Source organism: Trachurus japonicus, chromosome 7, assembly GCF_045865225.1.
Source record: "Trachurus japonicus isolate A0001 chromosome 7, Traja_1.0".
NCBI classification, from domain to species: domain Eukaryota; kingdom Metazoa; phylum Chordata; class Actinopteri; order Carangiformes; family Carangidae; genus Trachurus; species Trachurus japonicus.
The window spans coordinates 15,335,277-15,362,701 of record NC_140913.1 but is presented as its reverse complement, the minus strand read 5'-3'; the positions used below and the strand labels follow the sequence as shown (position 1 = coordinate 15,362,701).

The window sequence follows — 27,425 nt, the reverse complement described above, 5'->3', positions numbered from 1 at the left end:
CAACACTTAATCGATTAATCGAACAATAATCAATTATTAAATTAATCGTCAACTATTTTGATAATCGAATAATCGGTTTGGGTAGTTATTTAAGACAAAAGTCAAAATTCTCTGATTTCAGCTTCTTAAATGTGAATATTTCTGGCTTCTTTGTTCCTTCATGACAATAAACTGAATATCTCTTTGGTTTGTGGACAAAACAAGACAATTGAGGACGTAATCTTGTGGTTTGGGAAACACTGATTGACATTTTTTAACATTTTATTGACCAAACAACTAATCGATTAATCGTTTAAATAATCAACAGATTAATCGATAATAAAAATAATCGTTAGTTGCAGCCCTACTCTGAAATTAACATTAACCTTTCTAGCATGATTGTAACTAATGAGTTCAATAACCAGTGCATTTCCCAGAGAAAATAAAATACTCTCTCTCACACACACACACACACGCACAGACGTTACACAACACAGAGAGGAGCAGACGGAACAACATCTTCACTACAAGAGGAGGTGTGGCTAAGGACATGACACAGTGACATGTTCAGACTCTAACTGAAGGTCCTTTCACATGATCACAGTGTCTCACATGACTGTCAGCACACGGAGCGTGCGCCTGCATGCGTGCGTCTTATCTTGGTGTTCATACCAATCATATTTGGGAGTGTGTGACTTGTGAGGTGTTAACATGTGAAATCAGATTAATAATAATAGAGCTCATAAACAGCAGCTACTGACTGTCTGAGTGTGAACACCCCACACAGAGGTCGTGACCTCTGACCTGGCTCTGCGACCACAGACGTTTGTGTTTGGTTGGTGTCACAGCTGTTTCTTCACTGTTATGAGGAGCAGAGAGCTCACTAGGACCATCGTGTTCTCACACACCTCTGTGCGAACATGTCATCATTACATCATCACCGTCAGCTATGACGACGGGCGGGAACGTGTCACTTTTATCTAGTACTCAGACCACATCCCCCATAGACGCACACCTGTACAGTTTAGTGTCACTCTGATGCTGCCACAGACCTACGGTGGCCCAGAGGGTTCAGCTCACTGCAGCTCAACAACACACACTGTGTTTTTGAGTTGTGTAGGTTTGTGGATAGTTATAGGATTGTCGGTGGGGGACGTATTGTGTACTATGTATGTATGCATGTATGTAGAATTTTGGCTTTCTCATTAGACTGCTTATGGTTTCGTAACGAAATGGATTCGGCAGCTATAAGCTTCACTTTAGCCGAAACTCTTTTCAACCAGTTATATTTTTAGTCTGAGGGCAAGTGATAGAAATGCTCTTAATAGAAGGAAAGAACTTTTTTCTTTTTTCTTTTCTTTTATTCTATTTATTTATTTTTATTCCTGTCTGTTTAGTTTTTTGTTTTGTTTTTTACTTTGGAAGAGTGCATACATGTTTGAGTACGTATAATCCTTTTTTTTTTATTAATCCCCTTCATCTGTCTATTTTTCATTTTGAGGTACATACGTTAATACAACTTAAATGACCTTTTTATGTAAATGTGTATGTGTAAATGTGTATTGTGTCTGTAGTGTCTGAAATGTTTTATGTTCAAAATGAGGAAAATCAATAAAAAGAGTTGGGAAAAAAACAGCTATATTTTGTTAACTACCTTGAACCCGATTTTGTAAAAAAAAAAAAAAGATTTTTTTTTTTTTTGATGCTGTGATCGAAATAAACATAAACGACGACGACGACAATACTCTACTCCATCTACTCACATTTAACCAGACACGCATCACTGACACACAAGCTGTGAGTAGTGACATTCCTGGTGTGGATTACATGAAGGGACATGACGTCAAACACACTTACACAGGTGAACACACACACACACACACAGGTGAACACACACACACACACACACGTGAGCACACACACAAGTGTCTTACCTGACACTCTCCTGTTGAATCTGCTGGGTGGCGGCGCTGCAGAGAGAGAGAGACAGAGAGAGAGAGAGGGGATGTTAACATCAGGGTTTATATTTGAGGGGGACAGTTTGATGCCATCATCATCATCATCATCAACGTTCATGACGACACCTGAAGACAAAGAACAAAGGGACAAAATTCATTCCTACGTGGTCAGGTACAGCTCGTCAGGTGTGTGTGTGTGTGTGTGTGTGTAGGGTGTTAATTTCCACACACAGTGGGTGAGGTCAGAGCTCTAAACACCTGCTTTCTAACACCGAGCTGTTACACGCAGCACGGACATAGTAGTTGACTGCTGACACACACACACACACACACACACACACACACACACACACACACACCTTATTACCCCCCTGTCAGAGTCCATTAGATGTGGGCTGTGAGGACGGAGCCTGGGGGACACTCGCACATACACTCGACCGTCCCTGGTCGCCATGGAGATGCTCAGAGTTCAACTCTGTTCTCTGGCTCAGCACTGAGCTCAGATCAGCCAATCACCCCCCAACGCAGTTCAATACTCCCTCACTCAATATACCGATGGTGTCGTGTACAACACAAATACTGGTTTTACACACAATATGGATGAATGAGTGTATATGTATGTACAGAATGTGACTAACAGTATGAAAACAACGAGCGTAACCGCCGCCGGCACTGAAACACCTGTTGTTGCTGCTGATCGTCAACGGAGCTTCTTCCTGTTCATGTTGATGCTGATGTTGTTGACATGGTCTTTCCTCTTGGGCATCATCGCGTTGTTGTGGCGACGGACTGACGATCCAGACGTGTGGCGCCAAAATTATGGCCACCGTGTTTGTTAAATCTCATTATATCTGCATGTTTTCACCATGTTAGCGCCACAGCCACAGATCACTGCGGTGAAACTGACCTGACCTAACCTGACCCCCCCACCTCTAACCCCCCCCCACCCCCCCCTCCCTCTGGATGAAACTATTCATGGGTATATGAGTGAGTCATGTGCCCTCAGAGAACAGAGAAGTGTCCTTTACCATCAGAGCAGCTCACAGCCATTAGTCATCTGTTGACCTGAAGCTCCGGTCCCCATGACTCCATGTTTAAACACCACCACACCAGGAGCATTTATCTTTCTAAACAAACTCATTTCACATTGTTCCAGTTTTATTTCCAGCCATCTGGGTGGTTGTACGGCCTCATATACAAGCAGTGGTCACTCAGCTACATATCCTAATGCCCGGGGGGGGGGGACACCCACACACTCGTATCCTCATTAGGAAGGAGGGAGAATGAAAGGAAGGAAGGAAGGAAGGAAGGAGGGAGGGAGGGAGGGATGTTCCCTGTGAAGAGAGTTGTCAGCGGAGGTGTACAAGGAAACACCAGGTGTGAACCACCAGGATAAAACCTAGAAAATGATTTCAGAAACTTCCTTTTTATTCCACCTTTTCATGCTCTCCTCCCCTCCCCTCCCTCTCTCTCAAACTCCATTATGGGAAAATGGTCGCCGACTGAGAGGACACATACCAAACTGCTTAAAATGATTTGTTTTGATCCAAGTCAAACTCCTGAGCAGGTCAAATCACCGTGGGCAGCACAATCTTTCTCTCTCACACACACACACGCTTTATTTCTTCACAAACCCAGAGCTTTGTTTTAAATTACATTGTAATTAGTTCCACATTTTCCCCATTCCAGTTTCCTGTCTTCTCTGTTTTCCTGCTTTGTGTTTTTCTTATTAATGTATTTGATCTAAAAAAAAAAAATCTGTTATATGATTTCAACAGTTCAAACTTCTGTCTCATTGATCCTGATTCATTCTTGTAGATATTGCTAGATATTGTGGGTCTGTTCTCCTCTACATGTCTTGTGTATTTGACATTGTGTGTTTTTAATGACTTTGTGTGAGTGTATATACAGCATTTATATTTGTGCTTTGTCCAGTTAACTAAACTAAAGTGTAAAATGTTCCAGCTCAGGTGAGTTCAGGATCTACCTGCTGCTCACATGTTATAACTCAGAATCAGGTGAGGTGAAGGAAACACACGACATGAACAAACATCAAGACTCAGTTTGTTTGTGCAACTTGTTTGAATTCAACGTGTTGGGAGTCGTGGTGTGGAGCAGCAGCCGAGAGCAGGTGGACACAATGGAGACTGTGTGTGTGTGTGAGTCTGAGTATGAAATGTGTGAAGTGCTTTCCCTACAGTCATGTGGCTGGGAGGAGGTGATGGGGGGTGGGAGGGGGGTGGTTGTATTAAGTGTATGCCTGAAGTTGCCTTGGCAACCAAATACAAAGAAAATCTCATTGCCATAACAACACTACCCCTCTTCACCCTCCACCCCTCCCACCCCCCCTCCCCTCTATCCAGCTTCTAACAAGTGGCAGATCCCCCCCCCCCCCTCCACTCTCTGCATCCCCTCCATACACACCCACACACTGCCATAACAACATTAGCAGATGGAGAGACAGAGAAGAGAGGAGAGGGGGAGGACAGAGAGAGCTGAGGGGGGTTGACAGGGAAAAAAAAGAGAGAGAGCGAGAATGAGAGAGAGAGAGAGAGAGAGAGAGAGAGAGAGAGAGAGAGAGTCTGTGAATCACTTCCTGGTGCTTCATTGATTCTCTTACATTCGTTCACAGACTAAATCCAGATCAGGACTGAGGCTTCAGCTCCTCAGTAACTGCACATCTCAATATCTGACACTCTGATATTTGATTTGATTTAAAAAGTGTCTCAGAGAGGGACGGAGACGGAGACGGAGACAGAGACGGTGTCATTCTGGATTAGTTGGAGTTAAACAGAGGAAGCAGCAGCAGCAGCAGCTCAAGAGGTTCAGGCTCTGGTGTCTGTCTGCTACTGTTAATTCTCTCATCACTTCACTTCCTCAACAGACACAGGAAGGGTTGGTTTTAAAATGTCTGTTGGCAGCGAGTCGACTCATCACGGTCCGTGATCTACTGGTCTTTTTGATTCATGTCATATTTTGGGGGTTACTGAGTGTGTGTGTGCGTCTGTCACACTTCAGTGTTACTAAATTCATCCAGTTAAAGCAACAAACACTTCTTCTTCTCTCTCCCTCCATCTCACTGCTCTTTCTTTTCCATCTTCACCATCTCTCCATTTTCCCCATCGTTCTCCTCCTCAGCAACAGCCCCCACCATCTGTCTACGCGGAACCCCCCGCCCTCCCACCCCCGAGGCCATGATTGATAACAGCAGGGTCAGTTATGGAGCGGCGAGCTTCCCTCACGTGTCTCACACACACACACACACACACACACACACACTCCAGAGGAGGGGCGAGGGGCTCCTGTAACTGTACTCAACTGTAACTGTGAAATACATGCGTGATAAACATATAAGCCTGACAACACCATATAAATTCCTGCAGATATCTGCAGTCGCTGGACGGTAAATTGTGGCGTTTCTTTCACCGCTTCACCTCCCGTTTCTCTTCACGACCTGTCGTCTTCACATCCTTCACCTCCTCCTCTCTCCTCAGCACCACGAGACGTTAACCTGCTGCAGCAGAGTCTCTGTATATCAGGTGTGACTGCTGAGCTCAGCAGCTCCAGCTCCACTCCACAACACCAGGACAACATGAAAGTCTGATTTAAAACACATGGCTGTCTGTGGAGTGAACTTACACAATCACACACCTCAAAGTGAGAACGTGCACGGATGCACAATAAATGGCAAATACACAATAACACCGCAGCCTGTCACTGATTTAAATGATGTACATGTATATATATCACTGTAGGTGAGAACAGAGCTAGTCATATTATTTTGGTGTCCATTATGATTTTGGCTTCAAACAATGACTGAAACAGGAAAATCCAGATAAAACCACTATTGTGTCACATCCTGTTTCTGCAGCTTTGCGAGTCCTGTGAGACACTTGGATCTGTGACATTGTTTTTCAAACTTATTTCAGCGCTGCGGTTCACTCTTTTATCTGTGAGCTCAGTGTTCTTGTTGAAACAGCAATGAGCTGCATAGGTGACAGGTGTGTTGACACTGAAAACATCATGTATACCCAGTAAAAGTACATTCAACCCTTAACTGTTTGGAAACTGGTTTTCCTTGTTTTTTCTGTTTTCGGTGGTGCTCGACATTAGCTTTACTATGAACAAGCTGCTTTCTAACAGGTTGATTAAAATATGTTTTTATGAAAATGATGATCATGATGACTGAAATTGGTATGAGCATCTGTCTATTGTATTCAATGCATCCAATTAGCTCATGTTATCTCTAGCTCGCTACGATTAACTTTAGTTATCTAACTTAGACCTGGTGATATCTCTGGGCTGCTCTAGGTGAATATACAGGTGGGCTCGGCACTAGGCAGGCATCGTCTGTGCTGACGTGTCATGTCTGCTGGCTAAGGTGTGTCACACCAGACACAAATGATGAGTGTCATACAGATGTCAATTACTGCCTCCAGCAGACTGGGGTCTTAACAAATAGACTGAACAGAGTCAAAGTGCTGAATATTCAGACGGATCAGACTTTGAATAACATGAACTCTCCCTCATCACGTCCACTGGGAGATAATGTGTATCATCATCATCAGTGCTGCTTCATGCCAGCAGCTGTGTCATGTGAGAGTCAGCTGGGAGAGGAGATGACATGTCACTGTGAAGAAATACTACATGCTACTGTGGTCAGCGAGAGAGCAGACCTTACAGGGAGCAGAGCAGAGCGCTTCAAATCCTCAACCACGCAGGAGGATTATAGGAAATGCCTCAGGACGCCCTAAAGCCAGAGCAAAGTTCAGCGGAGCTTTTGCAGGACAGAGGTTTAACTGAGGACCTGACTATCAAACTCACCCAGGTTCACTCTCTGGTTTCTCCAGAGGATCTAGGAGGCCAGATCACAGAGTGTAGTGTGACTCTACCAATAGCTTCCTGAATCCAGAGTGAGTTGCTCCACCATCAGCATCTTTGCAGCACCTGACTCCTGGCTAATACAAATAGGGTATAGCTCAGCGGAGATATTGGTTTGTAGTGGATATGTCATTAAAGAGGCAGCGTCCTCTCAGTCCTCCACACTTTTACTGACTGGATAAAGTGTAAAACAGGTGAGTTCTGTGAACAGTCGTCACAAAGGTATCAGGATGAAAACATGTTTATTTCTGCTCTAAGGTTGGACATTTCAAAGCAGTACTAAAGAGCTTTCATTTTTGGTTGAGTTTGGCAGCGCCAGTGGACCAAAGCAGTAGTGTTTTGCCTGAAGGAAGACCCCATTTCCCATGAGCACTAGTGCGTAGCCTAAACATCCTGATCGCGCATCTAGTCGTGTGCATGGATCTATTATAATACATCCATGGACGTGTGCAACAACTCGGTGCTGACCTGTTGATCTGCCTATTTTGTGATCTTATAATCAGTATCTCCTCATTCATGGTGTCAACGGGGTAAAATGATGTCTGAAAACCTCTGACCTGTTGACTTCAGGCCAGCCCCAGCCCATTACAACGCTTTCAAGCTGTAGTCCGGGAAATATGATCCGCCGTGACGAAGCGAAGCCGCAGCCAGTGGAAGCTCACACATTGACCATAATAGAAACGTATTGGCTCCGGCACGGCGGCGGAGCCAATACGTTTCTATTACAACCTGTTGTAAGTCGATGTACCATCACAAAAGTTCTGAAAATATTATATGGAGGTTGAAAAGTTACTTAGTGTTGAGTTAGGGCTGCACAATTAATCTTATTTTCATCGCAATGTCAACATGCACGATAAACAGAACTATGGTTAATATGCACACCTGAATATTTGATCGCAATATTTACAGCAACACAGAGACAAGGAGGTGTTAGGAGATGAGGAGGAGGAGGAGTCAGAGAGAGACAGTCTGACCAGATTAGTCAGCGTCACTGATAAGGTGAGACACCTACTGATAATGAATACATCTGTATCTGTGATGATCCCGATCTGATCCATCACGTCTGAACAGGTTTACATGCTCTCAGGTTAATGAGTGAACAGTGTGAACAGTGAGACAGAGGAGTTTCTGATTTATCACAGTCAGAACCTGTGTGAACATCGACTTTATTACACTGAAGCTGTAAACACTGACACAAAGCTACAGAATCTCACAGCACCGAGTAACACACAGATACATCCACCCCTCTGAATGAGAGTATTACACCTTTACACACCTAACACATAAGATTTCCTTTGTGACAGTTGAACAGTGGGGGTCCATGGCATCACTCAAGTTAATAATCACTTGTCTTTTGTCTTTCTGATGGACTTTTTGTCCTGACATCTCCTCTCTTCCATCACACACACTTCCTCATTTCTCTACGACGCTCTCTCTTTATGTTTCTCTTGCCCATCCCTCTATTTGTCCTTTTCCCGCTCTCTGGACGAGTCTACGTCATTCTTTCTCTCCATCCTTGCCAAGAAACTAGCTTCTCTCTGCCCCCCCCTCTTTCTTGTCTATACCTCCCTTTCTCTCTCTTTCTCCTCCATTATTCTCACGCTCTGCTCTGTTTCTGTTTCAGCCTGTTTCCCACCAACACTCCCTCTCTGCTCTCTTTACCTTTCCCATTATCTAACTCTGTTTCCCTCCCACAATAACTCTCTCTCTCTAATATCTTTCTGCCTCTCTTTCCCACTATCTCACCCCCCTCTCTCCTCTCCCCCTCTCTCTCCTCTCTCCACAGACTTCAGGCCTTAAAAGGAAGTCGTCCTGTCCCACTTACAGCTGCCTTGGTTTTAACCCTTTCCCAGAGTCACTAGGTCTGACGTCTCTTAACCCTTTAGCGCCCGCCTTGTCCACTATTTCCTGTTCTTCAACGTCACAAACTCACAGTCCAACTACAGATTATTCTCGCTATTAATCAATCAATCCTTTTGTGTGTAAAATAATGATCAATTAGTTATGAGGATGGATCCAAAAATCTGGTTTTATCGGACACAGAAAGGCATCAAATCTTCACGTTTAGGAAACCTAATCCATGCGCTTGTTTTTTTAACTTAAATAATTAAAGTTCACTGATCAATCAACTGATCAATCGGCTGATCGCTGGCACTGCTGCGGTGACTTTGCTTTCTCAATAACTTGGTTACATGAATTGTGGGACAGTTTTAACCACTAAGGGGCAGATAAACTCTAAACTTGCGTCACCTTTGACCTAAAGCTTTATTAACGTAAATTAACTGAAACATGTGAACAAACTGCTGCCATTAACTTCCCTGACTCCAAGAAACAGGGGCGTTCTCCTTTACTGTACGTAGTCGACTTGTTGAACAGTTTCAAAGAGCACAGGCGCTGATTCTCAGTGTAACCTTAGAAAACATGGCTAAAATGAGAGAGGGGAGTAACGGGTTTGACAGTGTTTACTGAACTAAGGGAAGAAAACTAAACCAACTTCAAGGGTGTTTACATCGGCTGATTTACACCTCGGTGGGAGCGTCGGCTCTCACTGCGTTCTTTCAGTCCAGCTTTACTGTGGCCCAGCAGCACATCTTAACGAAACGCAGGGCAGTGAGTGGTCCACACTACAGCCACCAGTAACACATGAAGCTCACTTCCTCTCCTCCTTTAAACATAATCTGATTACAGAGTTTACACGAGGACGACTCAGCTCGCTCTCCCATTATTAACATAGCTCTGCTGCTGCTGCTCCGTAATCACACTGCACCACACCAGGGTTTCCACTAGAAAAAAGTGGCACCGGACAACGTGACCGGCAGGTTTTCAATTTACCACACATTCCGGTCAAATATTATCTGAATTTATTGATCTTAAAATGATAAATGACATGGAGGCTATATAAGAATGATATCAGGGCATGTCAATTTATAATCTTTTATTGAAAACAGGGATGCGCATTCTGAATATAGGACCTATTTTATAACCAGCACTCGTTAACCGATTAATAACTGTTAACTGATGACCAACAAACCGATCCTCTATTGGCGATTGAGAGGATGATTGACAATGTTTCTTTTTCTTTTTCTTGCCGATGTTATAAAACACACACACACACTCTGCTAAAGCTGTGCAGCCAAATCCACTCAGCTCTGCCTCAGCTGATCGGCGCCCTGATGAATGTTAGATATTCACATTTTGAACTATTTTGTACAAAGTGCAGCCAAGTTAAAGAGAGAGGAACAGCAGAGCTACTCAGCTTGGTCAGCTGCAGGTGAGTTACAGGTGAACCGGCTGGAGAGAGTGCAGCGCCGTCCTTACAGGTGATGCACAACATGCATACGTCCGTTTATCGTGTCACAGGGACTGCCCTCCCACGTTACAAACAAAAAACACATAGGCCTATGGACTGGCTCATACCATTTCAATAACGTGGTGTGCTGCCAACTTGAAATCAAATAATGTCCGTTCGCTATGCGTTTGAAATATAGATGCAATAAAACTCATCATAATCCTTCTTCTTAGACCTGTTTGGTTTCAGAAAATAGTTTTTAAGATTTGCTTGTTTTGACATGTCCGACCTCTCCCACTATTGTTGTACTGCGCAGTGCATGGCCTACACATTCATAAAAAATAAGATTCAGTTGTTGTTTTTTTAAATAAGATGACATGTGGAAATTGCCCATTTTAATAAGATTCAAATTGTGCTTAGAGGGAATATTTTCACCCGACATTTTGACCGGAGATACATAGGCAGATTTTACCAGTCAAAGTCCGGTAATTACCGGAAAACGGAAACCCAGCACCACACATATGCCATTTAGCAGCAGTCAGTACAACAGCACCATGGAAGGGGGAGGTAATTTAGTGTCTGTGGAAACCTATGACCTGACAGAGCCAGTCACACACCAACAGACACACACTGACAGTTTCAAATAAATCATTTAATCTCTGGACAGAACTTTCTCTCTCACACACACACACACACACATGCGCCCGCATGGGCACACGCCAGTGTTACAGTGTCTGAATGGAGATCAGACAGTTTTTCAGTGTCAACGTCATTAGTCCAGTCGTTAATCCAGGAGCTGCAGAGGATTCGCTGCTCTGACAGTGACCCCTTACATCACAGGTCACGGCCTGGTTACTTACAACTCACACTGGTCACAACCAAGGGTATGGGGTGGGGGCTCTGGTATTTGAAGGATGAATAAAAAGCCCTGGTAAACACCATGATGTGATAAATAAGAGCAGCATGTTTTCAGGAGCTGGTGTGTGGGATTTTATGTTGTTCTCTTCTAACCTCCAGAGTTTGGGGCAAAATAATAATAAAACTTGTATAAATAAAAGGAGTGTGGTGAGCGCAGCAGACATCACAGTGTTCAGGTTGTACAGGTTCCCCCAGCTCACAGTGATGGTTTATGTGATTACAAACCTGCACAACCTGAGGACCGTCCCCTCCACCTGAAGAATGTGGCTGACAGGAATCTGCTCTGACCTTATCTGGCTCACAGGTTCACAGGTTCACAGCCTCATCCTCAGTGTTGGACTCCTTCCACCATCCTCCCTCCGTCCACTGTGGAGATGTTTTATCTGGTATTTATATGTGACAAATCCAACACAGGTGAATGACCACGGGCTCCCAACATCTGGCGTCACCTATCCAGATTCTGAGTGCGGCAGCAGGTTCAGATCTACAGCTCAGTCAGTGTGTCTCAGACGTCCCGAGAGCGGCTCCATGTTAGACTGCAGTACCGTCAGCGGGCGTCTGCAGGGAGGACGGAGCAGCACGCTCACATCAAAGCACTGGAGTGGAACGTAAACAAGACCCATCTGGTCCCATTATGTGACCATTTACAGTCACAGTCCTGAGCCCGCCACAGTCACACGTGTGTTTACAGTCAGCCCACTGACCCGGTGCCGTCAGACCGGGGGCTTTCGCATCTGAAGCCGCAACCTACAGGATCTACACCAGCAGCAGAAAATCAACCAAATCAACTGATTGATGTCACGACATGGACATGCTCATTCACACATTTATCTCATCGGACGTTGATTACTGTAACTTCCTGTTTACATGTCTCTCCCAGAAGCCTCTCTGTTCCCTGCAGCTGCTGGACTCAGACTGGCTCCAGAAATCTGATCATATTTCACCTGTTTAACCTCTGGATGTCGTCTCCTCAGTCTTCACATGTCCACTTAAAACACTGTGGACCAAACTGACATCCTGTTGTGTTTGAGTCCTGAGTGAGGAGATCAGGCTCCACATAAATCAGCTTTTCATTCTTCACATCCGTAATTTCATCTTTGCTTTTTACTTTGGTAGTTCTTCTGCTTTACTTATTCCTGCTGCTCCTGTGTTGCTTTGCGTTTTTATGTTTGAAGCACTTTGTGAAAAAAAAAGCTTAATAAATAAAGTTTCCCTGTCTTTAGATGCTGCACACTGAACAGGTTAAACCTGGTGTCTCCTAATAATTAGATTTCAGTTATAGACTTGTACAAGAATATTCATAAAATACACACATCTATAAATATACAGCTGAGGAAAACCTCTCTCTCTCTCTCTGAATGAAAACTGTATTCCTCTCTGAGACAGTGAACACTGCAGTTGGCACTTAGGAGGATAAATAGGAAGAGAGCTACACAAACACACACAGAGCTGCAGTGTGAAGACAGAGATATGAAGTCGAATGAAGGCTAAGCTAACACACTGATGTGGGGGGGGGGGTGAACCACTACTGAACTCCAGATTCTTTATCTGAGTCCTGATTAGACAAGGCCACTGCCCGTCACCATCACCTCCAGCAGCGATTGGCTGGGAGCTGTTTCAAGGCCGGTGGTTTCTATGGTGACCGTGAATGTGTCAGTGCAGGGCGCGCTGGTAAACTGCCACAGTCACTCCTGTTCGTCTGATTCTCCACCAACATTGAAACAACCCGCAGCTCCCTGGTTGCTCTTTGTTCAGCTGTCTGCGCTACAGACGGACCGCTCCACAGTCTGGCAGGAAACCAACACATCTCTCCTCTAACAGTCATACAAGCCAGAGGCAGAAACATCGCCCTGTTCTGAGGTCACCGATCAGGTCAAACTGTCTCATTAATTCATCAATACATCTCACATAATATTCAGTGAAGCCAGCACCTGCTTCAAATGAAGCCCATGTTGTTCACACACCCACACTTCATCTCCCGCCTGACCCGCCTCTTCCTCTGTGTGGCTAAATGATATCACACAGTCTTGACATAAGAACAACACTGCTCTGATGTGATCTGTCAATAAATGTGGACTTGATGATAGTCAGTAATAGATACCTGATTCAGGCTGACCTGACCAGTCAAAGCAGCTGTATGTAATAGGGTTGGGCGGTATCCAAATGTTGATACCATTAAACCTCCTCCACAGATTACCGCAGTATACGGTATTGCTGTGACCAATTAAAAATCATGTTAGAGCTCAGATGAGTCACCAAAACGACGTTCAGAAAGGGAATAGCCCACCAAACACCACATAAGAATACTGAAACAATGATAAAACATGTGCATTACCAACATTAACAACTTTTATTAATATCAAATAGCTTATAACAAAATGTGGATGGTGCTGCTAAAAAAAAAAAAAAAAAAAGGACAGCGCTGCCTCTCCAGCCGGTTCACCTGCAGCTCCACATGGGCACAAGCCTACAAGACACACATGATAACTATGGCAACATCGTGCTTCAGATCTAGCCAAGGTTTTGGCAGAAGTTGTGTTTTTCTTGAGGACCAACTCGCTATATGCGCGACTTGCTGTCTTTTCCTCTCTCACGTGACGACGTCACATCCATCAACTTTATCAAACATCTCCTGAAAGGAAAACATTATACTACTGGAGTAAAATTGAAAACTCAACCACACACATGTAGGTGCTGGACATACACTCATTATTTAGGCAGTAAAATAAATTATATTTAGTAGGTAATATATCAGTCCTATATGAGTAACAGTAATGAAACTGATACTGTTGCTATTTTAAGATACCGCGGTATACCTTTGCCTATTGCCGTATTACCATCCAACCCTAGTATGTAAAGACTTTATCAACACACACTCGTTAGGATCGCGGTCACGTTAATCCCCCGTCTGAGCCGCGTTCTCAGAAGCTGTGATTCACTCTGAGTTTCTGAGAAGCTCCAGAATAAAATGTTCAATTTGAATTGATCACGTTTGTCTTTACCCAGAACCCAATGCTTCATCATGTTTTTCTGTGCGGACAAATGAACAACTGGATGGCCACAGCCGACCAGAGCCAACCGACCTCTAACAAGTCTGCTCTTCATTTTCCATGTTGCTTTACTTTTATTGGAGTCACTGTGTGGATCACATTATATTCTTACTTTTTATAGTTTTAGCAAGTGGTTGATTTTATTTTCCATAATTGATGTGTATGGTTTTTTTTTTTAATCAACTCAAGCTCTGTGTTTTCATCTTGTTGAAACGTTTGTATTGAAGTTTCTCTTGCTCTGTGTAGTGAACAGGTGGAGTCACGTTAGGAAGTGAAGGAACCAATAATCAACAGACACTGAAGACAGAGTCACAGTCACTGACAGTTCAGTCAGTTTCTCTCCCTCTCCCCCTCTCATTCATGCTTTCATTGTTCCTCTCCACTTCTCCTCTCGTTAATTCTCTCTTTCTTATCAGGCCAAAAACAGTTCTGCTAAACCGCCCTAATAACCTTTTCTCCCTGTAAGCCAGCGGGTCTAATGAGATTGGACCTGAAAGAGACAGAGACCTAGAGAGAGAGAGAGACAGAGACAGAGACAGAGAGAGGAAAAGGAGGTGAAGACAGTGACAGACTGAGAGAGAGAAACCCTCTGTGACCCGTTTCTCCAGTTTCCCTCTGCAGCGTCCACTGCTTCACAGCATAATATAAATGGTATGAATGAAAAAAATGTATAGTGTCTAACCCAGTATTCACTAAACTCAGTCAGCTGCTTTGCCACAGACTGAGCTGAGGGTATGAAACAGTTTATCGGTGACTGTGGAGAAATCAGCTGTGTATCTGATAAGGTTTATATACAGTATTCACATCAGTGCAGTGAAAACAGCAGAACTGTGTGTGGTGGTTTACACAGCCTGGTGGGGGAGGAGCCTGTTCTCCCTACAGCTTCAGCTTCACTCCTCAGGCCACAGAAACACAGCCCGAGTGGTTTCTGTACTGTAACGGAGGCTGTGCTGCTGCTGCTGCGGCTCCTTTCTGCCTCTGGTTTTAAACACATTAACATCAAGGTTACAGATCACCATCTGTCTGAAGGACCTTTCTTTACAGGACAGGAGTCACTGAAACAATCTGACCTCCTCACAATCAGATAATAATTCACTTGTAAAAGTCTTGAAGTAATTACAACAAACAGCATACATGACATGAGCCTCTCTGTGAATCAGACATGTGGCTTTTGTCCTTTGTCTCTGTGCGGTGGCCCTTTTCCTCTGATATCACACTGAGGGCACGAAATCTTGATCGCTCTGATGGCATTTTTAACAACGTGACCCATCACTGTTCATGTGCTGTTCGTTGGAAGATGACACACTCGTCCAGAGGCTCATACAAATGTTAAACATTAACTTAAGTTGTATAGTTCCACAATCAACCCACGTCACTGACACAGAAACATGACAGAGCAGCAGCCGCATCACTGTTAACAAGGCCAGGGGTGAGGTTAGCAGGTGGGTAATATTACATCACCGGTTTAATTACATTCAGTATGTTTCAGATCCAAAACACGTGACTGAGATCTGTGATCTGATGTTTCAGACTTAATTTCTCTCCTGTTGCACCATGGAGAGTGTTAGATTTGACATTAGCTACGAGCTGCTTGTTAGCTGGTAGCTAATGGGTCATTAAATATGCTGTTTTGTTTTGGAGTTGACTTCTCTTCAGATTTTTCTTCCTGTTCCTCTTCTATCAAACAGAAATGATGCGTTTCAGAACTAGTTTTATCTCACAGCTTCCCTGGTGCCAGTGAAGGGTTTAGACTGAGGCAGAGATCACTCAACTCTACATCATAACGTTGAGATCACTCAACATTATGATGTAGAGAAAGAGAGGGGTGCAGTGGAACAAGGGGGCGTGTGAACTCCACACAGGAAACCCCTCCCCCTCCTCTTCCATTTCCTGGTTGCTCTGTGGTGCCACCACAGATGGAGGACAGAGAATGAGGAAGTACCAAAGTTCAGATGATGTTTATCAAAGCAAACGAACCAGGTCATACCAGTCTGCCCCCAACCCACATTATTGTTCAGTTTCTCTTTATTCTTCGGACTCAGATGCACCAATGAGTTTCGGTTTTCCATCACCGTCTCTGAGCAGCTTCATGCAACCTAATGACAAACACACAGCTGCTGCTCTGTCTGTCTGACGCTCAGACACGTCTCCACACTGAGGTCAGAGAGGCAATGCATGCATGTGCACACAAACACACGCGCAAGCGCACAGTGTAAAATCTGTCTCTGTATTTCACTGGTTCAACACGTTCTGCTTTATATCCAGTATCTACACTGCATCACACTCAACACGTCTCATGGTGAATGTGGTCTAACACTAACTCTGGAATCATGTGATATAGACAAAGACAAATCTCCACAGACTGAAGAGTCACGTTCAGAGTGAAGCTGAAAGGAAAGCAGGATGTGGAAAAAGACAATGAAGGAGGTGGAGAAACAGACAGGTACAGAGATAAGACCACACAGACTCAGAGAAAAGACTGTAAAGATAAGACAGGTGAAGGAATGACGCACAAACTGCAGATAAAGATGATAATTCAAGAGAGAGTAGATCAACAGGTGGACGCTAAAGACCGAAGGAGGAGACACTCAGAGTGAACCAACACAGAGAGATGTCAGAGACTAAACAAGCGTCAGGTCTTGTTAGTGGAGAAGGAGGGAGAGTACACAAAGTTTGAAACACAGATGATGTGAGAGTCTGATCAACACTGTTTATCATTTACCTTCATCAGACAAACTGTAGCTGTTCAGACCTGGATATTTACACCTGACCACATCGTGGTTTGAAATGTGCAGATGCCATAAACACACGGTAAATGTATGTGCACTGCACACACAAGGTAAAACAGGGTTGCAGGGTTTCCCCCCAGAAAACTTGTTAAGCCCGGTCGTAGGGTGTCCCACCGACAGCCCATCGGCGGCCAAGCGTGTTTTTTTGTGACAGGGGCCTGACCCTGACCATTGACTGGTGGCAGGGCCCTGTAGGTAACAGATTCATTAATGGAGCAGTAGAATTTAGAAAGCCTTATATATTATATTAAGATCAATGTTATAAGTTGACTGGAAATTTGAAAATATTATCATAATCATGTGTTATTATAAGACATTTATGTAACATATTTAAATACCAGCTACAGCAGTCTTACAGAGTCTTACAGAAAAGGCACTCTTGAAATGCTGTTCAACCAACCACAAAAAAAAAAATATATATATATATATATATATATATATATATATGAATGAATGAATGAATTTATTTACTTCGGTATCAAGCTTATATAACCGAAAGGGTGTAGGTTGAAGCCAAAGCTTATATACCCCTACCCCTTTTACCTTATATATATATATAATAATAATAATTATTATTATTATTAATTTTATTTTAAAGAGTTGTTTCTCAGATTTTTGTTATTTTTTCTCAGAGATTTTTTACATTCAATCAATTCCGGTCAGTCGTCATGGAAACGTGACACTCACGGATCTACTGTTTGGACCAGAGTGAAAACAAACGTGTGTGATGACGAAAATTACGAGCTGAAAAATTAAACAAGGGTAATTTTCACATCTGGTGAAAGCACCTCGGCTCACAGAAGTCCAGAGCTCTGGCGCTGCAGGGGACGACGTGCTAACAGCCGTGCTACAGCAGCTGGCTGAGCCGCGCCTCGGCTCACGTTAACGGCAACGAGGTCGACGTGGACTCGGTGCGTTTGTCTCGGTCAGCTGGTGAAGCAGCGGTCTGATGAGCATGATGTCCATGACGTGTCCCGATATGCTCCATGAAGTTGTGACGTCGTCAGATGATGAAAAAGACACCTGATCACATGTTGATGGAGCATAAAAACTGACTTAAAAAATGTAATAAACAATGCTTAGCCTGGCGGCGCACCAGGCTTATAATACACTGGGGGAAACCCTGAAATGAGAAGGTAAAACAAACCAAGGTCGGTCCACATCTTCACATCAGATTTACCTTCAAACCAAACACTCACTGCTCTCTGTCACACACACACTCACACAGAGCTAATGAGGTCACCTGTTGCACAACACATATACATGTACTCACTAAGTGATGGGAATATGTGGGTGCATGCATTCTCTATACATTGTAATCTGTCCTGTAACTGTACATAAACACATACACACACACCCTGTGTGTGATGACAGGCACGAGTTAGAGCCAGATCTTCATACAACAGAGAGCTTCAGAAACTAAGAGGGAGCACATTTCGGGGAAATGAGAAAGAACAATAGAGAGGTGGTAGGAGTGGGAGTGGGAGTGGGTGGGGGTGGGGGTGGGGGTGGGGGGCAGAAGGAGGTCAGAGAGGCAGAGTTTCAGCCCTGAGCTGCTTTAACCACAAAAACCAGCCTATTTATTATTCATCTGCTGTTACACATGATGTTGTGTGTTGATCTGTACATACAGACGTGTTCACACACTCACAGACAGAGTCTGAGCGGACACATAAACACTGGCCCCTCACAAACATGGAGAGATCGTAAACGTGTCATCACGCGGACACACACTAAAAATAAAGCTTCAGAGTTCATCTGCAGCTGCACAAAGCCATCACACTGTGAGAACACACTACTGATCAACAATCAACTATTATCAATCGTATTTATCAGTGTTGCTCTGGAGTCTCGTGGGAGAACGTGGAGATCACGTTGACTGGCGCTGCTGTAGGACAATACATCATTCAGCTCACTAAATAACTATTTTTTTTAAGGTTCACACCATTTAAAAAGTGATAGGTCTTACAGACTTTCTGCTCAGTGTGTGTGTGTGTGATATCACCATGCACTGAGAGCTCAACATCAACAAAACAACTTCAGTCCAACATGAGAACTCACCATCTGGGAAAATTTGCACTTACTTACACAGCAGTGGGAGTCTGGGAGAGGGAGGGGGTGTTACTGTAGTAGCTTCTGTTGGTGTTGTGAGTTTATGAGTCAGGACCTCTACAGTCTGATAAATAATCAACACGCATGTGAAGAAACTCCTGCCTGGTGTTTTCAGGGGCAGAGTCTTTCTTACTTCCTGTTTATCCAACTCATAGAAATTATACTGCACATGGTAAATAATGGATAATGGTCATAATTTTTATGTGAAAGTTAAGAGGCATTTTGTCACTGCGACATTTGACCATCAAAATCTTCCTGGTGAACACTTGTGCAAAATTTAAAGAAGTTCTGTCAAGCTTACCAAACAAATGAAACTGTTGTGGAGGGAAATCAAATCTCCCGGAGTTACTTGTGGTTTAAAATGTCCTGATGATGAAGGCTGAGTCTAAACTCTGCTGAGAGTCAGTCTGAGTCGTTTCTGTCTCTGTCTCTGCTTATCCCTTCTGTCTCTTATAAAAACACTTCTACTTCATTTCTATTATCACCCTGGGACTTATCTTTGCCTCCATCCATCTTCTAATAAACAGCTCCACTCACTTCAGCCACAGAGCATCCATCCGCCCCCGGTTCTCACGCTGACACTTCACAACCCCACTGTCCAGGTCCAAAGCCGGTCCATGGCTGGACCATGTCGAGGCTGTCGAGCTTCCAGCCTGATGTCGGCTTCGGATGTCTATCTGATCGTCTCTCTCCTTCTTTCTCAGACAACGATGAGAAACTGAAACAAGGTCCACTGAGAGGACATGTTACCATCAGCCACTACAACCAGCTGCTGCAGTCCTGACTCTATAGACAACACAAGAACATCACATCAGGTAAAGACAAACATTTAGCTGTGTCACATGATCCCTCAGACAGGAAGTCAGAGCAGTGAGGTGTGGAGCTTTACCCAGGACTCCTTTCCAGGTGAGTGACTCAAGTTTGTCCTGTACACCACATCTCCAGCTCAACTGTCTATCAAACCAGAGCTGATCAGAGCTGAACTCATCTCTATCTCCATCAGCATCAACACAACAACTTCAATCCAATGTGAAAACTTTCCATTTGGGAAAATTCCTTTGATGGCTTGTTTTTAAATTACGTTAAACTGCCTACCCTCTCAAATACGTAAAATAAACAAAAACAAAAAAACATACTGTGCGCAATGGATACATTACATTACACCTGGATCCACCCAGATCCACCCGGATTCCTGATGACCTAGCACTTAGTTTTAGTCCATTAGAGCTGACGTTAATCTGTCATATACCTGTTTACAGGACCCCCCCTCACCCCACCCAGGGGGGTTTACTTCCAAAGCTCCTGGCCATCATCACCAGATAAGATGGAGGTACAACAGTTTGTATTCAAAACAATCTCTGCTTTTGTTAAGCAGCTTAAGCCTGTGTAGTGATCCTGCAGTGGATTTACGCTGGAGGAATCAGGGAAACAAAGCATGTAAAACAGGACGTCATGTTTTAGGAGAATACTGTGCTGTCCATGGGAATACATAACCGGCTCTTCGCCTCATTTACATATGAGGCGTTCTGCCGCTACACTCACACATTTCCTGCAGCAAATGAAAGGTTAAGAGCTCATGAGTGAATCATCATAATCTAACAAGTAGCCTAATAAAAGAAAACAACATTTTACATTTAACAGAAATATCAGAGACATATCATCTTCATGTTGCACAACACACAGCATCAAACTACAGACAGCTGCTTTACCTCCGATCTGCTCACCACACATACACACTGCTTCCTAACTCTGAGGGGTCAATACGCCAAACGGGGCTCTGGCCTTGTCCCACTGGGCAACACCAGAACACTGACCCATGGTTTCGAAAGACATGGTCTACAAAGGCCTCTGGTAAACCACGAAGGTTGAATTGAGAGGAGGTGGTTCTGTTCAAACAAACTGTCACGAGTACCATGAGCCACTAAGAATAATGTGTTTCAGAGTGGAGCAATGTCGTTCTGTCTGAAAGACACATAAGACTCAGTCGTAGGTACGAGGCTGCAGTTCAACATCAAAACAGCAAAGATAGAAAAGTGAACAGAAACATTGTGAAACACTTGTATAACTACATCAGACAGTGAGGGGCTTTGGTCTAGCTGTACACTGAGGTACAGCCTTTGCAAATTCTGATTGCATTCAGAATAAAGGTTTGAAACTAACACCAAGTTGTATTATGTCACCTGTGCAACATGAACATGAATGTAAAACATATGAATATAAATATGACAATAAGCATCCAAATGTATTTTCCAATCCCAAGTTTAAAAAAGTTATTTTTGTCTTTGTTGCACAAGACCACAGTGTCTCTGGGGCCACTGCTGCTGAACTGGAGCTTTATGGAGCTGAGTGGAGCTGCAGGCAGCTCTGGTCAGGCAGTAGCACATGATGCTCTCACTATACAGGCCTGTATTCTTCCCAGCAGAGACTAGAGCCTCAGGGCCGCATACATAAGCCTGGTTGGATAATCTAATGTCATGGATGTCATGTGTGTGACCCACAGCATCCAGGAAAAAGCCTAGTCCCCCAGGAGCATGGCAGCAGCATCAGGCCCCTGTCTCTCACCCATTCAAGGCTCAACAACTGATCGCTAATCAGAAGGTATCAGAGGATACAGCTTCATGTCGTCACCATGCTGGAATCTGAACGGGTGTGAAAGCCAAGTCACAGCACATCTGCTTGCTCACACACACACACACACACACACACACACACACACACACAAGGTCACAGCTGTTTGAGAGGAGGCAAACTCCACTTGTATGAGCACAGACACAGAAATTAATCCCTGTTCACCCTGAGCCAACACCACTCTGCCGGGAGGAACATTTGCATATGGGGCAAGGATAAATATGGTTAACCTACAAATGATACAGAGCAAAACTACAACTGAAGTTTCAAACAACAAAGACTCTGAGAGTAGATGCCGCCGGTGCTTCCAGCTTCAGTAGTTGCTGACAAGAGACACAACTATCATCCCTTCAGCTCATCTGGAGAAACTCACTGGCTTTGACGTGTTTCTCTCTCTCATTACTGGGTTTTAGAGACACTAACACACACACACACACACACGCTGATCAACTCATTGAGAAAACACAGAACCCCCATTCACAAGGTAGCAGCCCCCGGCTCCACATCTCTGTGCTGCGATCCAGGCCACACTGCTCTCACACAGCAAAGCACAGCTGTGAGGCCGCTCACACACCGATGTGACTGAGACATGGCGGCAACATACTGTGTGGATCTGTGATGGTCAGAGGTTAAAGGTCGCAGAGTGCAGGAACTCATACCTTTAAATGTTGAAAAGCTGTTGCTATACAGACAGATGGGTTTGTTGTACTGAGCAGATACTACTACAATATGACAGCAGCACTAGTTACTACTACATTATCACAAAATGACAAAGTAGTTACAACTACATTATTACAGTAGTCCTGATGATCGGACCACACCCATCATAACAACAAACAACATCCTCACAAAGACATATAACACCTGTCACAGCCCTGAAAACCACCTCTAGTTTCAGCTAAAGCAGACACAAACAGGCGCACACACACGCACACACACACAGGTAAAACTTCTTGAGCAGACTTAATTTTACTGAGTTGAACAGCACAAGAATCCACTTATCACATTAACATGGTTTATTGGTGAAACCAGGCTGTTTTCTGAGAGTGGCTGTAAAACTTGGAGAGAGATTTTTCTTCACAGCTGTAACTGTTGCTCACGGTGGATCTGCAGGATGTGTCTGTATTATCTATAACAATACAGAAAACAGTGAAAAACCTCATTTTTAAAAAAAAGGCAAGGGTGGGAAGCTATGGTCTGTGGTCATGGCCACTTTTCAGTACAGCAATAACTATCATATTTTCAGTTTCTGATAGAGACGGCGTTTCACACACTGACAAAGAGAAACTGAGAATTGAGAGGAGGAGTTCGGATGCACTCTGCTATCTCTCTTTGAGTGCAAATGTATGTAGGCAAATGTGACAAGCACTGAGGTGAGATAGATTGTGACTGTATCAGTGGCCGGGCCTCAGGCCTCACACACACACACACACACACACACACACACACACACACACACACACACACACACACACACACACACACACACACACACACACACACACACACACACACACACACACACACACACACACACACACACACACACACACACACACACACACACACACACACACACCTCTTATATTCTGCCCAGTCTCACATTTTCAAGGAATCATCAACTCACGTTCAAAGTCAGAATCATCATCTTCATCATCATCTTCTTCTCCGTTGGACTCTGTTTGCATTGGCTCCCCATCAAACATCACTCCTTTCCCCGTCTTGCCCCCAGCGCCAGCCCCATCTTGATTTCTGGTGTCCCGCAAGCGGGTGAAGTATTGTACTGCAAAATCCACCAGGTCTGACGGCCTCTGTCGCAGCACCTCCACAGTGTAGCCCTGCAGCAGTTCTGTCAACCCCACCGGTATCTCAATACTCATGGCTGTGTCTGGCTCAGTGCCGGTGTTTGCTGTCTATCTGCAGGGAGAGAGGGGGGAGAGAGGGGTGAGAGAGTTAGCTGAGGCTCTGAGGTCCTGGTGCCGTGGTTCTGGGCTGTGGGCTGGTTATAAACGACCTGAAAGCTCATCTCAACAGCTGACTTTTCCTCTGCATGTGTGTGTGTGTGTGTGTGTGTGTGTGTGTGTGTGTGTGTGTGTGTGTGTGTGTGTGTGTGTGTGTGTGTGTGTTGACTGGTGAGAGCCCAGCATGGCCTGGGTAACTGAAGACATGACCATCACTGACAGCTAGACTGATACTACACTGCTGCCGTTTATAAGCAAGTTAGTGAAATGTCCTACATACAGAGCTGCTGAGTCCCTGTCCTTTCTTATCCGAGGCTCGGTCCCACAGCTGCACTCGGCTGATATGAGTGCAACTGTGGGTGAACAGATAACCACTGAGTGCAGATATACACAGCTGCTCGGCATCGACACTAAACTGAGCTGTCAACTTAGGTGGGTGGCCGGCTGCAGCCAGCTAGCCGAGCGGCTAATTAGCTAATACCCCCACTCAACTAGCCGGTTTGCGATTCGTGTGACGGTCCGTGGACAGACTGGACTTAACTCGCCATCTAATGCAGCGTTAGCTAACGAATAATCAGAGCTGTTAATGTAACCGAGGCTAGTGCGGTCTCACGTCCACCCGGCCGGGCGTTAGCTTCGCTGCTGCTAGCTGGTGTCCCACCTTCAAGGAAGCCCTCGCCGTCAGCTGGCCGTGTGCTGTGCTGTGGCGCACCGGCTGCTGGCTGCCACTGCTGCTAAGCCCCGGTAAGTAGCTGGCCGGATAAACGGTACCGTGCAAGCACAGCAAGTTGTAGAGGAGCGGTAAGCTCACATACACCGACATTACAGTGTGCCACTTACGTGCGGTGGTTCAGTCTTCCCCCGGCTAATCCAGCCAGTCCCTCCTGCTCCGTGTCTTCCTTGTTTCTCCCGTGTGTCGCCTCTTCTTCCTCGCCAGTCTCTCTGCCAGTGTAGCCACCCGGTCTCTCCACAGAAGTCACTTCTCTCAACGTAGAACCGACGGGTTTTTTTTTTTTTTTTTTTTTACGTTAGCGTGACCGAGCTAACGTCCACACGGCTATGTTGTGAGCTAGCCGGCCAGCCGTACAGCGATGCTGGCGGAGTTTAGAGGAAGCAGCTCGTCGTCTTCACCGCTGCAGCCTCTTACGACGTCCACGCACTGACTGAGGGTGGGACTTAGTGAGGCGGCGGAGGGAGCTGGCTGGCTAGCGGGCAGGCTAACTGGCTCACTGGCTAACTACTTGTTAGCAACTGCCTGTTCTCCTTTGGCAACTGTCTCTGCTCTCCTTTAGGACACAGGTAGCCGCCGCCGCTGCCGCTGCTGCTTCTGCAGGTGACCGATCCGTAACTTAGCTGTTGCGCAACACTGCCGGTGCCTTTTAAAAAAAAAACAGAAGGAGCGATCGACACGTTTATTTACCGTATTCCGGTAGTAAGGCGACTAATTAGGAGCCCGGAGAAACGAACTGGAAACACGTTTCCTCCTCACTCACTCCCGGCGAGGCGCTCCACAGTTTTACGCACGAATGAACCACTGGCACTGGCAAACGTGGGGGGGCGTGGCTAGTCCGTGAGGAGAACGCGGTTGACATTGATTGACAGAAATAGTAGCCAATCAGAATAAAGGTTTAGAATACTCGAGCCAATCAGAAGCAGCGTTGTCGCTAGAGGCGGGACCGAAGGCAGAACCATATTAGTCCACCACACCCACAGTGGCGGCCTCAGCAGGGAGGTCTGCGAAGAGATCAAGGAGGCTCCAGCACATTCAAGATAATATGTCCGACTCAACACACGGTTTAATGTTGTTGTTGTTGTTGTTGTTGCTGCTGCTGCTGCTGCTGCAAGTAGTAAACCAACCTCCTCCTCGGAATATTTCATATAATTATTCCTGGATAAAACACATACACACACACACACACACACACACACACACACACACACACACACACACACACACACACACACACACACACACACACAGACAACTGAACTATTGTGTGGTCAGTGTGGTTTACTAAATATTGCCCTGGGCTGATAACATGACGCAAGCAGGTTGTTCACTGACTGTACTTAGTTCAACCCAGTGTGTAGTCTATGTGATAGGTCAGGTAGTATACCCACTGAAAATGCATTAATATTTCAGTCGACCCACTATAATAAAACTATTTTACAGTATGTGAACTATAGTATGTGATAGGCCTACAGGTATGAACAGTGTAGTGTACCAACCTAAAAACAAATTAGACTACACAGTCAGGCAGAAAAAAGTGCCCCTAGGCAAGACACACTGAACCCAGAAATGCCTCTGCCAAGTAAGAAAAGTGTAAAATAGCATCAATCACACACCTTAGTACAACTGCACAGAAATAAAAAACCTTTATTGAAAAGCCTCAGAGGGATTTTCTCGTGTCCCACTTCACTGTGTTACTCAGTCCTTCTCTCACCCTCTATCCATCCTCCTCTTCACGGTTCCCCTCAGTGAAGACGGCACACACTGCTGTATCCTCTCAGCTTCACACATCACATCTCCGCCTGACTCTGAACCCAGTCAGTCTGTCTCTGGTTGTCTGTTACAAGTGGACAATTCTGGTCTGATTCTGAGTCCAGGTCCAGGGTCAGTTTCTCTTGCAGGAATGAGCCATTTGAAGTGTGTGTGTGTGTGTGTGTGTGTGTGTGTGTGTGTGTGTGTGTGTGTGTGTGTGTGTGTGCTAAGCACCGCAGTCCATGTAGCATCTCCTCTCCTCCATTTCCATTCCTCAGCTGTCAAGGAGGTAAAGCCGTTGCTATGACCACAATTAATTCCTCGGACCCATCTCTGATTGGCTTGGCCTTTGTTTCCTACAAACATGGAGAGAAAACAGGGCTGCAGGCTCCCTCTGCTGGGGGATCACTCCAGACAGACAGGTTCCTGTTGAGAGATTTTACCAGAGAGACGTCTATAAGACTCTCACGGACCGTGGAGCTCACTTATATCAGTAGCCTGTGAACCTCCCGTCTGCTCTTTGGTAATAATCACTGTGCTGTGAACCGTATGGTCATCAGCCCACTGTAAGACTCATGTCTCTGAGTCTGATCCCCCTTGGGAGAGCATTTTTGCGGAGGACGGCTTTCCCACTGGAGCCACAGGGACATGAAGTGGCCATGAAGCCATCACTGACAGTAACTGATGAATATTAACATTAGGAGCCACCATCGTGGGCGTGGCTTCACTGGAAGTGACATCCTCAGGGAGTTGCTGCTAATGTGGTTCAATCTCAAAAAATGTCTCAGGAGTTGATGGCCTACATCTCAGAGAGAGGGGGGGAGAAAGTGGAGCAGAGAGAGAGGGGAGGCAGAGTAAAATGTTGAGAGTGGAAAACTGTGTGTAGTGTTTGTGGATGAGTGTGTTGTCTTTCTGCCAGATCCCTTCAGTCATTATCGGGTGTTGACGTGAGGATGAAAAGAATACAGTGATGATGATGATGATGATGGTGATGATGACCTTGTTGTATCTGTGTCAGTCACTCTCTGATGCAAGGAGTTGAGTTGAGTGACAGCTCGACTGTCTCACTGCTCCACATTCAACTGTTCACATCGTGACTTCAGCTCTGGAAACTTCTATTCAGGCTGAATCGGGGTCAGAGGTCAGAGAGATTTTACAGAAGAACCCCCAGAGATGGTGAGAGATTCAAAAGTTTTACCCTAAAACTAAATGAAACCCATGAAACAGTTGTGTTTGAGACCCAGCCAGTCTTCACTGGTGCAGCAGCGCCACCTCCTGGTTAATGTGTGTTGGGAGCTACTTGGATAATGATGGTTCCTCAGGTCCTGAAGAAGCACAGAACCAAAACTGTCACACTTCATCACCTTTGATATGTTTT

At 44.9% G+C, this 27,425-nt stretch overlaps 1 protein-coding gene across 1 annotated transcript in view; it reads right to left on the bottom strand.

Annotated features, from left to right (window-relative positions):
* The window catches only part of prkar2aa (protein kinase, cAMP-dependent, regulatory, type II, alpha A), a 30,281-nt gene extending 5,174 nt beyond the window's left edge, over window positions 1-25,107 (bottom strand). The window contains exons 1-3 of the mRNA XM_085781417.1: window positions 24,406-25,107; window positions 23,232-23,521; window positions 1,914-1,949 (exon numbers count right to left, since the gene is read on the bottom strand). Coding sequence (XP_085637543.1) covers window positions 1,914-1,949; window positions 23,232-23,484 — 289 coding nt within the window. The 5' untranslated portion in view covers window positions 23,485-23,521; window positions 24,406-25,107. The remainder of the gene's footprint in view (window positions 1-1,913; window positions 1,950-23,231; window positions 23,522-24,405) is intronic.
* Between the last annotated feature and the right edge of the window lie 2,318 nt (window positions 25,108-27,425).